At 30.1% G+C, this 12,884-nt stretch overlaps 1 protein-coding gene and 1 pseudogene across 2 annotated transcripts; both read right to left on the bottom strand.

The window, feature by feature from the left end:
* On the bottom strand, positions 1 to 5,896 carry LOC108754214. 2 transcript variants are annotated; one of them, XR_001939696.1, is made up of 5 exons: positions 5,835 to 5,896; positions 4,427 to 4,573; positions 2,570 to 2,676; positions 2,080 to 2,286; positions 1 to 1,253 (listed from the first exon to the last, which is right to left on the bottom strand). XR_001939696.1 is itself a non-coding variant. In XM_018496364.1 (4 exons), the coding sequence occupies exons 2-4, from the start codon at positions 4,533 to 4,535 to the stop codon at positions 2,137 to 2,139; spliced, it is 366 nt and encodes a 121-aa protein (XP_018351866.1). In that variant the 5' UTR covers positions 4,536 to 4,573; positions 5,835 to 5,896; the 3' UTR covers positions 2,002 to 2,136. The 2 variants fall into 2 exon arrangements, 1 of the variants encoding a protein (XP_018351866.1); XM_018496364.1 differs by lacking the exon at positions 1 to 1,253 and having other exon boundaries at positions 2,002 to 2,286.
* An 89-nt stretch (positions 5,897 to 5,985) lies between these two features.
* On the bottom strand, positions 5,986 to 8,677 carry LOC108754265 (annotated as a pseudogene).
* Positions 8,678 to 12,884: the final 4,207 nt, after the last annotated feature.

Below are 12,884 nucleotides of genomic sequence, written 5' to 3'. Positions count from 1 at the left end.
AAACACAGCGGCCGTATTTTTTGAAAATGTTAACGGTCATGATTATCGTACGACGCACGTGACGTCACAAGGTCTAGTACGCGTCACACCTCGTCAGTTAGCTGGGCGACTCGGCACTGCCTGGCACTGCCTGGCACGCGCCAGTACATACTTGACGCGTTTCGTGTCGTTCCGTGTTTCGTGTGTACTTTTTCCGTTCAGAACGAGCCTCGTGTGAGGAATGAGTTACAGGATTGTCGGAAACATAAAATCTAGTGATAAATGATTGTCGTGGAACGACGCGTGCGAATCTATTCTTGTAAATCGCGAACCGTTGGCTCGCTCGAAGCATCGGGAGTGAAGTGCCGCGATCTTACTGTTTCCTCACTTCCTGTAGTGTATTATTAGGAGTATCGAAGGGATTATTATGAAGCATAAATTAGTACGTGAGACCGCCAAACGATCTATATTTCACGATATCAATCCTGCAAACAGTGTGGCGTTGCTCGAGCCGTTGGTGCGTCGAAACTTCTAGAACCGGAGTGAAGTTGCTGCGATGTTTCGCGAGCGTCTTGAACAGGTATTTAGTGCATCGGGAGTGTTGAATCTGGCAGTAATTGTCGCAGCATAAATTTGTACGTGCGATGATCACACGCAATTTGAATCCGCCCTGTTGCGTCGCGTCCGACCGTTGCAGTTGACGCGTCGAAGGTCAAAGCTTCGAGCATCGGTGTGAAGTTGTTGTGTTCCGAATTTCGTAAAAACGTATCTCGGATTCGGACGCGTCGGGAGTGCCGGGTTCAACAATGAGTGGTCGTCGCGGAGCGTAAATCGGTATGCACGTTAATATTTTTTCGGACATTGCGATTTTCGGACAGTTATGTCGGATATTCGCGGTTCGTTGAAAGTTCGAACGTCTATGAAGTGAGCGTCGTTTGCTCGATTTTAAATAATCAACTGACATTAATAAGTTGATTATTTATTAATTTAGTAAAAAGCAAATTTTAATTATTACATATAATTTATTTAATCATTTTTAACATTTAATACATACCTTTGATCATTCGTGTCCTGCCTATTTTTGTTTTTTGAAATATTAAGAGCAACTTGTTAAATATCGGTCTCTTTTCTATTCCTAAAAAAAGTTTGGCATCTAAAAAATAAGTTTTGTGCGTTACTGGCTTCAATTCTGTGTATCCTTTAACTGGAACTCCGAAGTTTACCTCTGGTCACAAATGACCCTTAGATGTGTACAGAGTGTACATTTTCTGTAACTAAAAGAATTTTTTTTCTTTAAAACTAACTAATTCTCGATTGTATTGCGAGAATATTTCGCGAATTATTGAAAAAAAAATTTAATCCTAAAATATATCATCTCTTAATAAACGCGATTTTTGGGACTCTTGTTCTAAATGTTGTCTTATATTATATATCATACTGTCTGTAATGTTATAAAGAATATTTTCCTAATAAATTACAAGTTTTTTTTAACACAATAGCAATAATAAAATGCATTGTTTTAAAATGTAAATGCAATATATCTTCAATTTATATTTGTCTACATTAAAAAAACATTATTTTTAGATTACTTAATAATTAAACTTTTTGGACAGCTGACATTTGAACGATTTTTTTTCTTATAGTTTGAAATGTCAATTTTAAGATACTGAATCACTTTTCTTTTAAACATTTTTGTTTCAGAGTTTTATATTTTTATATGAAACAGTGCATTTTTCTGATTTTCTTGACTATATTTAGATACAACAATTTATCTACGTTTTGTTATAAATATATAACTGCACAAATATTTTCTAAAGATGTCAAAATATATGTAACAATTGTTTGATAATTTATATATACTTGTAAAAATGATGATTAAGCCAAGACACGAATGACCAAACGTGTGTATTAAATGTGTGTAAAAAAAAACTAATGTGTGTAAGAGTTAATTATTATATATAATTTATTTAATTATTTTTTATTTATTATATTCTGTTTAACACAAATATTCTGTTTACAAATAAATTGATATAAGGTATCCTAACTCTTATTGAAGATACTCTATACCAGACAGCTACATCAACGGACAAATTGTTTTACCTGGCACATTGTAAATAGTCGTTGCGAATTGATGATCTGCAAGGATTCGCCTGCAGATTAAAAAATTAATGTGATATTCACGCAGGTAGTTAACGCGGGACACGGTGTTGTAAAACACCGCATTTGTAGCACGCATGTCTTGTTTTCTGGACATTCAACGTTGGAACAGGGATCCCAGCACGTTTGACAGCCGGTGACCTCATCGATCTATCGAAAACGTTGAATTTTTCAATAACAGTATTTTCATTTAAAATTTTTACGTAAAACACATAACAAATCAAGATTATTTTATGTAAAAATGATTTCATTTGATCCAATATCTGTTATTAGGTTAGAAGCATTAGTAATTCGTTATCTTACTCTCACATTTTATTCTCTTTTTATCCTATTTATGATTACATATTTTCAATAATAATAATTATAAATTTATATTAAATATGCTAAGTCTAAAGTAGATGTATAGTTTTACTTATAGTAGATATATACATACTTTGTGCCTGAATCCCCAGCGGCATGCCATTATGCCGGGACACATGATAGGTGGGTACGTTTCGTTTGTAGCATTGCTAGTCATGTCAATCTCATTGATGGTCGGCTCTGCCATCATAAATTAATTCGTAAATAATGGAACTTTGTTTTCGTATAAACATAACAAAAGCGAGACATTAAAATAATGAAAGAATAATTAAAAGACGATTAACATATTTATTTTATGATTATACAAATTTTTATTATATTAATATATTTACTTTATGATTATACAAATATATTGAAAAATTGAATAAAATGAAAATTTGGATTTCATTTCAAGCTGTCTTAAGTGATATCTGATAATTATTCCGTATTTTTATGCTTTCGGTATATATTATAGGAAACATTTTTTGAATCTCTTTTAATTAAAAAGTGCCTTTTATATTTATTAGTTAAACTGACATAATCAATTCAAACCAAAAGACAAAATCACAATATAAAGTTTTGATGATTTACGAGTAGATACAATACTTAAGGCGCCTCCAGACGGTATGATCAACGTATAGGTCAACTTCGCAAATATTTGCTAAATATTGATCAATATATTCAGTATGAATAATTACGTACGTCATGTATGTATATGATATTTGCTCATGTTGAGATATATTTGTCAAATCATCTGAGAGAGAGAGAGAGAGAGAGAGAGAGAGAGAGAGAGAGAGACAGGGAGAGCACCTTTATAGAAGAAAAGAGAGAGAGCGCCTTTATAGAAGAAAATAACATAATGAAGAATAAATTGTTGCGTCAGTTGTTATGATGAAAGCTTGTCATTAAAATAAAATAACCGGCAAGAGAGAGGCTATGTCTTATTTAATGATAAAATTTTTTAAAAAATTATGAAAGTTTTTTCACGTTCTTATTTCTTTTTGTATTATATGGAGAAAGGAAAACACAATCATTGCAGGCTTTTTTGTGCAAATTAAAGAATAACATATATGATTTATGTTTAAAATTCTTTTTTCTTGTATCAATTATAATACAATATATTTATAAAAGATAGGAACGCTAAGTTGAAGATGCGTTACCGAATAAATTTTTAATGCAGCTTTTCTATTTATTTCCTTATTCTCTTGCAATATAAATTGACACAAGAAAAAAAAAGATTTTTAAACGTAAATCAAGTATGTTTTTCTATTTGTATAAAAAATAAAATTTAGTATATATTGCTTTCTCAGTTATATAAAAAACCGAGTTTTTGAACACTTTCTGACAAAAGCGTAGGATAATGACAATGATAATAAAAGTAGCTTCAGTCGACGGATATCGACTTCTCGGTATTCTACGTATTAGCTTAATTGTCGTTTTATCATACTTATTATATGTATCTAACATGTGATAGCGTTTCAAAACGTAAGCGAATACTTCCGAGTAACTCAAAGAAGAAAACATAGAATATATAACGAATGAAAGTTTATTAAAACAAAAGAATATATGAAAGTTAATAATTTAATTCTGATAAAGTAATGATTGCTTTTTATAAGGTTTTGTCATTAATATATTGGAAAGAATTAGTGTAAATAGAAAGACAAGTTGTTACTTTAATTTGAACACAGACATTTGTTAGCAAAGAGTAAACTTTTCACTTTAATTTTCAGAGCAAAAGCGGTCCCGTGCAGGTATTTAAAAGTTCTATTTAAATCTGGTGTTGCTCAAATCAAAATGCACAATAAAAATGACTTCATTTTTAAAAATTATTTTATAGCGATTGTTTTATCTGCTTGTTAAGCTTTATGTTTGCGTGCACATTGGATGGGCATTCAATTAACAAAGAGTAGATAATGAAACGCTGAATAAAATAGAAGAATAGAGAACGTACTGGCGGTGATCATTGTTGCTAGCGAGAGGATGAACAGCAGACAAGCCAGCGACAGCCACACAACGGCGCAGGTAAATCCACTGTTGTAGAAATCACGGCGCATCTTCATTGCATTAAATAATTTTTGAATCGATCACACACTATTACCTGGAATAGTGATAATTACGTCATGATTAAAACACAAACTCCAGCGAGAATAGAATGAAACTCTATCCTTTGTTTTAATGGGACGAATTCTTCTTCTCAATAGTGAAATTAGCGATACGTTATATCACATTCTCTGAAAAGTCCTTGAATTTAGGACGTAGTTAGGAGACATGAATAATGCAACGAAAGTGAGATATGGCGTCGACGGAGACGTGACTCTAGGCATTGTAATAAACGCGGTTGACAAACACAGAAGATTACTTTATTCCGGAAATTCCGATGTTCTTGAGATTCTCAATCTTTTATTTTATGACATGAAATGTGATGGAGAGAATACGAAATTTATTTCTATTCGAAGTGGCTTATAGCTGCATATGAGTTACTATTCGATTTTTTCCGCATTTGTGTACATAAATACATACTGCTAAAAACGCGTGTTATTAATTAAAAACTAATAGCATTATTTTAATCCTAAGGATATAAGTAAAAGAAAAAGACTATCATAGTCAGGTAACTAATAATTATTAGTCCTTCTGCAGCATGAAACCATTCTACCATGTTTAAGTATTTGAGTAAATGATATAACAAAATTATGTGCAGAGTGATATGAGATAAATTTGAAACATTATTCAAATGAATGTAATATGTTGAATGGAATTAATTATTGTTGAATGAAGGCACTTGAAAAGGCTGATAAATGATAACGAGCTTCATTATGCTCATAAAGTATAATTCACATTTTTATTATGGCATTGGTTATCAAGAGATTTAATTCCAGCACCATTTTTACTCAGTGATATTTTTCCCAATGTTTCATATAAGTAATTGCGTGCGTCTGCTCAATCTCCGACGGTAGTGAGTCATTCTTTATCTTTAGCATTTCCTAATCTTAACCTTTAACTTTTTATTATCGTGGCGCATCGTATTCCGAAGGTGTCATCGTCTTATACTTTCGTGAGAAAAAAGAAAAGAGAAATAGGAAGTTTACGAGAAGAAGAGCAGATGAAAGATTTTCTCCAAGAGAAGAATCTCGACATACGTTGCTGGAATTACTCTAATGAAAAAAAAAATCAAAATCACGCTAAATGCATGTCGAAATTAAAAAGTGCGATGCGCCAGTACGAAAAAAAAGAACAGATATTGTGCGTCGAATTGTCTTACATTTTTCGTGAATTGTAAGATTCGCGAAAGTTATTATTTTCAAAAGAAGAATTTATTTGCCAATTGTTATACAATAGTTTTTTTTTACTAAACTACTTACTTCACTTTCTTAAGTCTGTTAAACGTACACTATGTTTTGCTTGTGAGGAACTCGAGAAACTGTTGCTGCAGTCAGAAGGTTTCCTTTTTATAGAATTAGAATTTCCCTCTCTTTTTTTATTTTAAAGTTTTTTTTATTTTCTTGTCTTGTCTTAAACGATACATGTGGAGAATGAGTCATGAAACAATACGCGTAGTATCGTTATGTAAATGATTACTACGATGCGTTTTAATGGCAATAATGTTAGTAGATAATTTGATAATCTTTATCGATATAGTAAACGTATATTTAGATGTCTAATGATACATAAAGTAAATAAGGATTTTGGCGTGTTGCAAAGAAATAGTCGTGGTGAAGCGATGATCTGCAAGGATTCGCGTACAAACTGTTGATGAAGACGTGACGTTTACACATGTGATACTACGGAGACATGGCGGTATAGAGCAAGAATTCATGGCTCGCAGATCTGGCTTTCCGGACAGAAACAGAGAATCCAGCACGAGCATATGGGACAGTAGGTGACCGGATCAATCTAACGTAAAATATTAGATCTTTTAATAAGAATAATTGAAAAGATTTTCACGTGACATAAATTAAGATTATTGCATGTAAAGAAAAAATTTATATTTAGTTTAAATTTCTATTTAAAAATGCATGACTTTTACATTTCTATACAAGGTTCCCATTTTAATCAATCCAGTTAATTTTTTCCAATATTACTAATAAAAAATTTCAGATGAAAGTGAAACGGTTTCAAGAGAGATGTATTTTGCTCACATTATTTTCTCTAGGTGGAGGTGTCAAGAAGGTCATCTTTACTGTAATTTACATACATAATCAATATTAAAGAACTAATTTGATGCAGTCATATTTATAATGTGATGCGGTAACAAATATAATCTACATGTACGAATAATATGTCATCTTACCCGTAGTCATATAATTATATCATTTCTTACAGACATCATAAAATTACATATAAGTATGTCTAAAATGTAAATTTCTTATTATTGTATATTATCCATTTTATGTAGACAAATTGAGATCAAATTACAAAAATCTTTATTATGATCAAAACCCTTTAATGAGTTTAGTATCGACTCCTTATCTGTTATTAGTTTAATAAAATTAGCAATTCATTTTATCCATTTTACTTATCCCTCTCTTGTCTTACTCGTTTTTTGACCATTTTCAACAGGTACTGATAGTTTTAAGTTTACATTAAATATGAAGTACATGTATAGTTGTATATAGTGGAGATATACCTCGAATCTCTAGGGGTAGGGTAAGACACATATGTTGATGAACATATTACGTTGATGGCATCCTTACTTTGGTGCCAATCTCATTGATGGTCGGCTCTGCAAATTATTCATTTTATAAATCCAAATAGAATTCGGTTTTTTTTATATTAACAGAGTTAACGCGAGACATTAAAATAATAAAGAATAATTAGAAGGTGATTAAAGATATAACGACTTTGTGCGTAATTTTAAATGTACAAATATATTATTTCATGATTATATCAGAAAATTAAAATATCTTTTATTTACTAGTTGTTAGGCTGACAAAATCAATCCGAATCAAGAAATAAGATTATGATGTAAAGCTTTCATGATGTCGACACAAAATAATAGAATAAAGAATAATGCATCAGAGAGAATTCTTACAACATGAAATTTTATTATTAAAATGAAATAACTAAGAGAAGCCATGTTTTGTTCTTTACTGATTTTGATGAAATTTGCAGGAATATTAAAAGAAGATAGAGAAATTTGGAACAGTCGCGAGTAAAAAACTAATAGAAACTACAGTTTTCTACAAAATAGTTTTGTACTTATTAGAGTGATTTTAAAGAGAAGATAGTCTTTAATTTAATTGCAAAGAAAAGATAGTTTCTAATTTGAACGCGAGCACTTATAAAGTAGAAGTGAATATTTTAATCTTTTTTTAAACCATTTTTTAGAACGATTACGTTGTGCGGTCTAATATTCACAAGTTCTAATTAAATCCAGTGTTGCGTAAATCAAAATGTACAATGAAAATGTCTATTCACTTTCGAAATATATTTTATCGCAATTTTATTTTCTTTGCTTCTTTGTATTTGCATGCACATTGAACGGAAAGGAGTCAAGTAAAGAGTAAATAATAAAACACTGAAAAAAATAGAAAAATAGAGGACGTACTAGCAGTGATCGTTGTTAATAGCGAAAAGATCAACAGTAGACAGGTCAACGACATCCATATAACGAGGCAGGAAAGTCCATTGTTGGAGGAATCACGGCGTATCTTCATCGAATTAAGTAATTTTTTAGCTAATTGCTATTATCTATCTGGAATAGTAACAATTGCTTCTTAATTAAAATATATTTTCAACGACAACAGAACGAATCTTCCTTCACTTTAACGAGATTCATTTTTCTTCTCGATGAAATTAAAATGTTACGTTTTCTAAAGAGTCGAATTTAAGATATAGCCAGGATCAGACATGAATATGTAATACAATGAAAGAAATATGGCGTCGCTAAAGATAAAATTTCTATGCATTACGATAACGCGATTAACTAACGCAAAAGGCTATTTTATTCCAGAAATTCTTCTTGAGATTCTCAACCTTTCATTTTATAATGTGAAATGAGATGTAGAAAATACGAAACTTTATTTCTATTAAAAGCGGCTTACGGCCGTTTACAGCTTTTTGATATTTTTCAGCAGCTATGTAGACGAACACATACTGCGAAAGTTATTATTTCAGAAATAGAAATTTATTTGCCCATTGTCATGTAATGATTTTTATAACTGTACTAGATACTTACTTCACTTTCTATAATTCTTTGCTCGTGAAGAACTCGGAAAACTACTGTTGCAGTCCGTGGGTTTCCTTTTTATAGAGTTAGAGTTTCATAAAAAAGCCTAAGTTTTTTTTATTTTTAGGTTTTCTTATCTCATTTAAAGTCAAAAACGCTCGAAGTCGCAGAACATTAAGTAATATCATTATACATAAACGCTACTTTTTTAGTAATAGTGTTGATAAATGATTACTTAATAACTATCTTTATCGTTATAACGTATTTAAACGTATAATTAGATGTTTATTTTATGTCTAATAACATAAAATAAGGACTTGAGGGAGTGTTTTTCGAACATAACAAGAAGTAAAATAACATAATGGCTCATGATGTAAGAAGTTTTCTTTCATCATGATAACAACTTTGATAGATAGCGCTTCCCGAACGTAGCAGTCTTAAATATAATATAAAATCTGTAATATAAGAATTATATATAAATTATTGTAATATAGTTTCGAAATTTATATTTTGTAAGTATTATTACGTCGTATTTTTTATCATTATAGTTTGTATTTTCTATAGCAATATAGCACCTTTCAGACGAATACATTGATTTATCTGATTGATTTACACATTTTAATATGTCATTTACTGTTTTTATTTATTATTATTTTCAGATTTTAATATGTCATTCAGCATTATTAAGATTGTCTTAAGATGCGTAAGAACATCGATTTGTTAAAAAAATTAATTGCTAATCAATTTAACTGGTGATATTATTGCGGTAGTTCAGTAGAGTTTGCATTTCAAGACTGAAGAATTATTTCGGCGCACAGTTAATTAAGGGGATTACAAACGTAGTAAATGAATTTACAGAATTATACAAGCACTTAAGATCCAGCTAGACCGTTAAAGGCATTTATTTCATTTACAGCAGCAGCAGTTTATTTACAGATTAGATTGTTGATCTATTCTTCTTACACATGGCTGTATCTCGGGGACATGGCGAAACAATTCACGGCGACTAATTCACATGTCTCACCTTCGCGACATGCGACTTAATTTTTGCACGTGCATGTTCGACAGCCCGCCTGATTGACCTATCGAGAACGTTGATTCTTTCAGTAACAGCATTTGAAAAGATTTTCATGAGATCGCACACATCACAAACCTCTTCTATATGAAGAAAAAATCCATATCAAAATTTTATTTAAAAATACACTAACTCTTTTTTGTATCTTTATATATCTTCGAATATTTATAGCCATATAAATAAATTAAACTAGAATTAAAATGTCATAAATCGATATTATACAGTGACTTATGAAATTGAATTGTTTAAAAAATTGAAAAGAAAATGTTTTATCATTTTCGAAATATAGATAATAGGAATAACAAAACATAAAATATAAAAAGAAAAAGAGCATAAAAAGGTATGAAAAAAGCAAAAGAATTAAAGAGAGATAAAACGGTGACCTTAAAGTTTATCGATTTTTTTTTTATTTTTGTGATGACATAATAATCTATTTTTATATTTGGTCAAGTTTTGCTTATTATCTACAAAAATTTTAAAAATTATAAAATAAAAAGAGTTTTTTTAAAATTACATTTTTTTGAAAACATATCTGTTTTATCATCATTCTGTCATGATATAAATTTATACATTGAAAGTAAAGCTAAATAAAAGTTAAAAATGCTAAATATAAATTGGATGTATAGTTATAATAAAATTAATAAAGTGGATGTACAGTTATAATGGATACATACTTCAAATCCCAAGGGGCAATTTGTCCTACACTTCAAAAGCGGACATCTACGTTCCATGAACGCATTGTTGTTAGACACCGTGAGGTCGGGTATCTCGTGCTCAAGCGGTGCTGCAAATCATATGATTTGTAAATCCCAATAGTTTTTTGTATGAAATAATGATTTAATACGAGAAATTAGAATAATAAAGAAATCATTAAAAGGGTAAAACGGCGCGATAATTAGTGCGCAATGGATTTTTAGTATAAAATATACGTATTTATGCTATGATTACATCTATCGGAGAATCAAACAAGAACGGGTATGTATAATAATTACAGAAATTGTCATTGCACATAATGAGAAAAGTATTGTATTTACTTAAATACGTCATAAAATCATAATTTCAACTTTCTAAAAGTTAATCAGTGTATTATTACTGACTTCAGTGCTACACTTATGTAATCATCAGCTGTATATTAACTGTTTTTCAAGTAATAATACGCTGATTCACTTTTAGAGGTTACAATTTTCTGCAAATTCAATCTGTAGGAACCATAATTTTTAAAAATGAATCAGTGTATTATTGAAAAACAGTAAATATTCATATATATATCATTATAAGTGTAGTACTGAAGTCAGTGATAATTTACTTTTACAGAGAAGATATGAGAGGTCAAATATCAAAGATTCAAAGTGCATCCACGAGCGGCACAGTTTATCTGTTTTTGGGGAAATCAATATTTCTTATATTTTTTATTGTAATGTAATATTAAGAGGAATACATATTCACATTAAAAGACAATAATTAATTTTTTTAAAGGTATATTGCGGCTTTGAATGTGCGATTAAGCTCTTATAAAAAAATATGTGTCCCTTATTTTGGTCTGGAGAACAACATATTAAAAAGTTATCAAAATCGAAAGAGGACTTCATGTTTCCTTATAAGAATAAATAATAAAATGCTGGAAAAAAAATAAAGAACGTACCAGCGATGATCGATGTCGATAGTGAAAGGACAAGTAGTAGACAAGTCAAAGATACCAATCCAGTGGAGCAGGTAAGTCCACCATTGTAAAAATTATGGCGCATCTTTAAGTAATTTTTTGCCGGCCGCTTTATCTGGAATGGTAATAATTACAATTTGATTAAAATACGATCTTCAACGAGAGCAAAATGATACTATGTCCTTCGCTTTAACCCGACGTATTTTTGTTCAATGGTGAACTAGTAATAGGATTGCGATCATTATTCTCTGGAAAGTCGTCGGATTTAGCTAAAAGACATAAATAATACAACGAAAGCAGGAGATGACATCGATGAAAACATGATTATTTTTACACTGAGAAAAATATATACTAAATTAAAACAAATATTTATTTAAATAGTATCAAATAAATATTTACTCAGTAAAAAAATGAATGTTACATCAAATTAATAATTCTTGTATCAAATAAATATTGTATACTTTTGTATTTGATAAAGATTTAGTTTTTATTGTTTAAACAAATGATTTATTAAACAGAATATATTTTTTTAGTGTATGCATTGCGATAAATGCGATTGGCAAATGCAGGCAGTTTCACTGTTCTGGAAATTCTGACGTTTTCGGGATTCCTAATCTTTTATTTTATGATGTAAATCGAGATAGAGGGAAACCAAACTTTATATAGCTGTTCTTCAATATTATCTGCAGTCATGCAGAATAATAAAATAAATATAATGTCTTTTTTCCTTCAAAGATATGCCAAATATATTTATTTACTTTGATTTAAATAAAGGAACAAATTCGATCGCGCGAAAAAGTTTTCGCCAAAAGCATAATTTGTTAATTATTTATGAGATTAAAATTATATATAATTAAAAGCTACAGTTATGTTAAATGGAATCAAAATTTAAATCCACGCGGTTGAAATAAACGCACGCTTTAGTTCATAAAACACAGTTGTAGCATAATTGAAAAATTGAACAACAATATACTAATATTTCTGCATTTTCATACAAAATCAAGAAAATAGAATAAAAATTAATTTTCTTAGCTTTAAAAAATCGATTACAAGCTTTATTATACTCTAAAGCATGTTTTTCATGTTTTTCTATTAACGTTAATTATTGAGTAAATTGACTCTTATTTTTAGCATCAAGTTTCCATTGAATTGATATTTTTCTGAACTATTCATAGCGATTACGTGTGTTTATTCTCTCACAGTTGTAAGTCACTCATCGTCATCGGTATCTTCATAATTCCGAGATTTGAATCTTCAACTTTCTATATATTTGCATTATATAAATAGATTTTTGAATGCGTCATCATCACATACTTTTGTGAGAAAAATAGGAGGCGAGAAAAAGGAAACTGCTTATGAGACGATCAAGTTAGATGGAAGATCTCTTTCAGAAAAAAAATCTCACCGTTAGTCGTCGGAATCGTGTAAGTGAGAAAAGAAGTCGAAATACCAAATATACGCTGGAATAAAAAATGTGAGATGCGTTAATCAGACAGCACAAAAAAAAA

This window comes from Trachymyrmex septentrionalis, unplaced genomic scaffold, assembly GCF_001594115.1.
Source record: "Trachymyrmex septentrionalis isolate Tsep2-gDNA-1 unplaced genomic scaffold, Tsep1.0 scaffold78, whole genome shotgun sequence".
Classification (NCBI taxonomy): domain Eukaryota; kingdom Metazoa; phylum Arthropoda; class Insecta; order Hymenoptera; family Formicidae; genus Trachymyrmex; species Trachymyrmex septentrionalis.
This window is presented reverse-complemented; position numbering and strand designations above follow the sequence as displayed.

Bases quoted from the DNA above. Each gene is read 5' to 3' on its own strand.
- LOC108754214 (XM_018496364.1), bottom strand. From the start codon at position 4,535: ATGAAGATGCGCCGTGATTTCTACAACAGTGGATTTACCTGCGCCGTT. The intron at 2,677-4,426 runs GTACGTTCTCTA...TTATGATGGCAG, and splicing joins AGCAACAATGATCACCGCCA to AGCCGACCATCAATGAGATT. The intron at 2,287-2,569 runs GTATGTATATAT...CGTTTTCGATAG, and splicing joins GCTGGGGATTCAGGCACAAA to ATCGATGAGGTCACCGGCTG.